Raw genomic sequence first — 5,293 nt, 5'->3', positions numbered from 1 at the left:
GATACTTTATCACTGACTTTATGCGACACGTCCTACGATAGTGACACTGAGCTGTTTGAGCTCGATCTTTGTGCTAGTACTCCTAATTCGTGCACATCGTGTAATAGCTTGAAGAAGAAAATCAAAACCCTTCAGAAGACAATCAGTTGGTACAAAAAGACAAAAGCGACCCTAAAGAGTAAAGTTCAAAGATTGGAAGCCGAGTATATGAAACGAACAAACATCTCATCAAATGTTAGTGCGGCAGCTATGAATGAAGGCGAGAGTGATAACGACAGCGAAGAGGAGTATTTTGATGATGCTACTTCGATGGATTATTCATCTTTGGAAGAATCCAGCCAATCTGAGATGGACAAAGATGTTACAAAAAACACTGTCAGGTAGGCACTCTCAACAATGTGTGAATTTTATGATCAGAGAAGTGTTTATATTAATCAAAGGAAGACTGCAAATATAGGTATAACTATATACCTATATTTATATTATTATTTATATTTTTTGTGATAGTGTCGTTGAAGGCACCAGCCCATACAATGAACCAATGTTCCTGGTGTTTTACAATTCACTTGTGGAGTTATTAGGAAAGTTCTGCTTCAACTGCAAGGCTGAAAATCCAAAGGTTCAGGTGAAGAGGATTGGGTCAATGGCTACTGTTGTTCAGGCTTGTAGTAAATGCCTTGTGGAAAACTTTACATGGAGAAGTCAACCTATGGTAATGGGAAGATATCCAGCTGGAAATATCATGACAAGTTTTGGTATCTTAATGTCTGGAATCAATATCAGTCAAGCAATGTTGATGTTTAGACACATGAATCTTGCTGCAGTAAGTGTGAGGTCGTACCACCTACATCAAAGCATGTTCTTATTCCCTGCCGTTTTAAAACATTGGGAAGGTTATCAGTCTGGTTTAATGGAGGAAGTAAAAAACAGTGAGGAAGAATCTCAGACTTGGTCAGGGGATGGACGCTTTGACTCCATGGGTCATAGTGCTAAATATGGTGTGTATACTATGTGGAGCAATACCACCTCAAAGTTGGTCCACTTTGAATTACTTCAGGTATAACTCCAATTTTGTATGCCTTAATTTGTGCAATTTTTAACCTTCTAAGCATTTGAAAACACATAAAAGTCTATGATAACATTCACTAAATTCAGACCATTTATTTATCTATACAGGCAAATGAGGTTGGCAGTAGCAATGCTATGGAATTGGAAGGTGCAAAAAGATCATTTAAATTCCTACAGGATTCTGGTCTTCAGATGGATATTTTCATTAGTGACCGGCATAAAGGAATTGCGAAGTGGATAAGAACAAAACAGAAAGGGACAAAACACTTCAATGACATCTGGCATGTAAATAAGAGTATAAACAAGCAACTCAGGAAAGCAAGCAAAGAAAAGGGATGCAAAATAATAAAGATTGGCTAAAAGGTGTTCGCAGGCATCTTTATTGGAGTGCTCAAACCACTATCCCTGGTTTTGAGGCTCTTATCGTTGCCAAATGGAAGTCTACTGTTGGACACATGGCTGGAAAACATGAGGATCACCCAGATCCCTTGTTTCCATCCTGCGGGCATGGTGAAATAGAAGAACAAAAGTGGATTCCTATAGGTATGCATAAAGCTTATTCAGTTTAGTTTAGATTTTGAGCATTATTGTAAACAACTAGTGGAAATGTTTATCATTAGCTGTTTCAGCTAATAATATGATACAACAACCCTTATATCTTTCAAGGTACGGTTGCCAACGACCGCATTCGTGCAATTCTGTTAAAGCCACGCATCCTAAAAGACATTGCAAAACTGTCACCTGATGGCCAGACCAGTGGCATTAACCATTGGCATCCAAAAATGACTCAATTTTCATGGCTGGGAACTTTTTGCAGGTGACTATTTGTTTGCATAAAAAACACACGGTGGACATTGGCAGCAAATTCAAATGAGTGCATTTACTTATATACTTTACCTCACACTTAAGGCATATAATTGCCATTCTTCATTTTAATGAGAATGTGCATCGTAAGGCAAAGAAGACAAAGGAAGGTCATACCAGTTACAACATCCACTTCCCAAAGTATAAACTGGGTGAAGAAGTTGTTCGTGAAGTGTCTGTAAAACCTACTTATGGTAAGCTTTTCATTAACCTATATATGCTGCTGTTTAGTTGCCAAATGTTTTTAATGGATTGTATATTATAGAATATGTCAATGCTGTTAAGAGTTTGCTATTCACAACCTCAGAGAAAGATCTGTCTGACACAGTTGGCAAGTATAAAAAGAAAGTGCCTGAACCTTTGTGCAAGCAATTCACAAATAGAAGGTCCAAGGAAGATGCCATAAAACGTCATGAAGAGAGAAAAGCATTTGATGGCCATGCACTTTTTCCTACCTGTGAGTGTATTTAATTAAGCATGCAATGAAAGCAAATATTTTATTATTACATTACTATATTTCATTACTATATTCACATTATAGTGGAAGAACAAATTCAGCAGCAAAATGACTTGGTTGTTCAAGAAGAAAACATGCAACAACAGTCAAGTATTCACAGATGTACAAAGTGTAAAGCCCCTATGAAAGGACATAAACGTGGCCAATGCAGTATTTGAGTGGCAATATAGGTTTCATGGGTGGTGGTCAGATTTTGCTTCGGCCGATCTGAAATGGAGATGTAAGGTGCCTCCTTCCCTCCACCAACCTGGGGGATCACCTTGGGCAAGTGATAGTACCCTCCAAGCCTCCCTGCCAGGGCACAGGCATCTCCATGCTGGCTAACTTTTGTCAAGTCAATTATGATTAGGTTTGTATAGTCAAACAAAAATATAATTGATTTTATGTACTCCAATAAATTGTATTTCTATTTATAAAAAATGCAATTGTTTTTTATATAGATTGTTTTGTAATTCTGTATGGTCTTGTTTTGGTGATCAGCTACCTTGGTGGAACTGCCTACAAACCCCACTTAATTAAGGTGATGTACATATTTCTATTTACAAATGTTATTTTGTTTTGACATACCACATGGAATGGTAATGATTATTTGAAGTATTTTGTAGCTCTTTTGCTAACCAATTTTTTTTTTGAGGGTAAATGATGATGGAAACCTAACTGTTGGTGATTAAACAACTCTATTTTGAGTAAAAGCAATTGCACTAACTGCCAAACACCATAAACTTTAATAATGTTTATTGGTTTATGTATAGTATTGTAGTGCAACATTTTTAATAAAGATACATTTCATTACTGATTTATTTGGATTTTTTTCTGCTACATACGTTGTTCAGCTGGGGTATAACCTTTGGTGTCTGGTGTTGGATATTTCTTCCTAATGAGATGGTAAACACATGCTGGTAAAGGCCTTGTGTTTTCCCACCCCAATAGACCACACATCCATTTAATTAGCCACCTGTAGGCAACAGCTCTCAAATATCTAAATATATCATATTATGACTGTTGAGTATAGGGGAGGTGATTTTTAAAAAAAACAGTAAATTATATAATAAACAGGAATCTCACTCACTGATTTAATGATTGGGATCCACGACGACGGTATGACCGACCATTTCGATCTCTAAGCAGTGGTCCAACATTCTCAAGAACAGTTTGATAGGTCATTGGGCCAAAATCTTCATGTTGGGTGATGCATGTAATTTTTTCAATGCTGCCATCAAATGTCATGATACGCAAGGCTGGTGTCATCTCCTTGCAGCATCTATATTCCATAGCACCATCCAACAATTCAATTTGGCAACATTTGCAACTGCACCTAAATAAAATTTCGATTTTATCTTATTATATTTATGTAGCAAGATTAGCATAATGTTAAAAAAATACAATCTAATTATAACAATGCAATTTATGTCTATCATATTTTCCACATTACATTTGAATTTTGAATTACTAAACAGTAATTGTATGCCATGTAAGAAATGATTTATATTATAATATATATATCGACTCACCACTGCTCTAAAGGTATTCTGCCGTCAAGTCTTTTTTCCAATGTCGCAGGCAGTAATCCATCTGGATCTTCAGTAACTAAATCGGTATTTTCCTCTGGGTCTGCGAGTGGTTCATCGTCGTAGGCAAGACTATACGATTCGACATAACCCATTGATCCCGAGGAGCTTGTGTCACTATCATCAAACGCGCTTTTAGACTTACTCGAATTTTCTGATAAACTCTCGTTTCTTTTGGACTCGTTACTAGACATTCTTGAATGTATACCAGGTAAAGGGTATATTTACAGATTCAAAAATAAGGTTTTCTATTCGGATCTTACGTCGCGCTATACAAATTGCTTTATGGCTTCTAGAATCGGTACTCGTTATGACGTCACACGAAGCAAACATGGCGGCCAAAAAAGTTCGCATATGACATCGATGTTTGAAGGCGAAGTTAGTCAACTTCCACTCAACGGACAAAAGTGATATATACATCAAATTGCTTCTAAAAGTCCGAACAATTTTTTAAGGCAAAAAAAAGGGGTCGAAAATTTCGTTGCACTAGCACTTTAACAGTGACATGTGCTAGACATTTTGATTATCAAGTACACAAGTTTTTGCATAATTTTTTTTAAGTATTGCTGAACCTCTAGGAAAAACTGCTGACTTGTTCTACAGAGTTGAATATCAACATATTCACATGCTGATATGCCTAGAAAATTCTCCTACACTTGGTGTAGATTGGGATTGTGACATTGCTTCATTCATTGATAATCACATGTGAAAAACCAACTAAGAATCAAGAATTACTTACACTGGTTAACAGGCAGGTTCATACACATTGTCACACTTGTTGAAAGAAATCCAGAAGCATATGTTGTTTTTATTACCCACAGCTGCCAATGAGGTAAACAAGAATACTATATCCTCTAGATGTGGAAGACAATGAACTTGAACAACATCATATATATATGATAACTGCAAATTTATAAAAAAGCATCTGAACGATATGAAAAAGGGAGAGAATATTACATGTGACCAGTTATTCGTTGATCTTAAACTGACAGAACAGAATTCTTTCTTAGCTGTTCAATTCAGCTTCAAAGCACCAACAATATTCCTAAGGCGAAAAAGCAATGTACATTGTGTCAAATATATCCAAAGCACAAAAAGGTATGAGTGAGCTGTTAAGAACTGCTTGTGAAGAAGCAAGAAGGGGAAACTCCAGTAATAAACAACAAGTGAGAGATATTGGAAATAAATTTTTAAACAATGTTGAAATAAGTGCCCAAGAAGCAGTCTACATAGTTTTGCAACTTCCAATGAGAAAATCATCTCGTCAAGTTGTGTT

General features: G+C 36.3%; 1 protein-coding gene across 1 annotated transcript; it reads right to left on the bottom strand.

Moving 5' to 3' along the window:
* Positions 1 to 3,265: 3,265 nt before the first annotated feature.
* LOC114531372 lies at positions 3,266 to 4,211 on the bottom strand. The gene is made up of 3 exons (XM_028552996.1): positions 3,961 to 4,211; positions 3,519 to 3,764; positions 3,266 to 3,428 (listed from the first exon to the last, which is right to left on the bottom strand). Exons 1-3 carry the CDS (start codon positions 4,209 to 4,211, stop codon positions 3,266 to 3,268), a joined length of 660 nt encoding a protein of 219 aa, XP_028408797.1.
* Positions 4,212 to 5,293: the final 1,082 nt, after the last annotated feature.

Source organism: Dendronephthya gigantea, unplaced genomic scaffold (genome assembly GCF_004324835.1).
Source record: "Dendronephthya gigantea isolate DGI-Jeju-01 unplaced genomic scaffold, DenGig_1.0 000071F, whole genome shotgun sequence".
Lineage (NCBI taxonomy): Eukaryota > Metazoa > Cnidaria > Anthozoa > Malacalcyonacea > Nephtheidae > Dendronephthya > Dendronephthya gigantea.
Note: the sequence above shows the minus strand (reverse complement) of the source record. Positions and strands in the feature narration are given on the sequence as shown.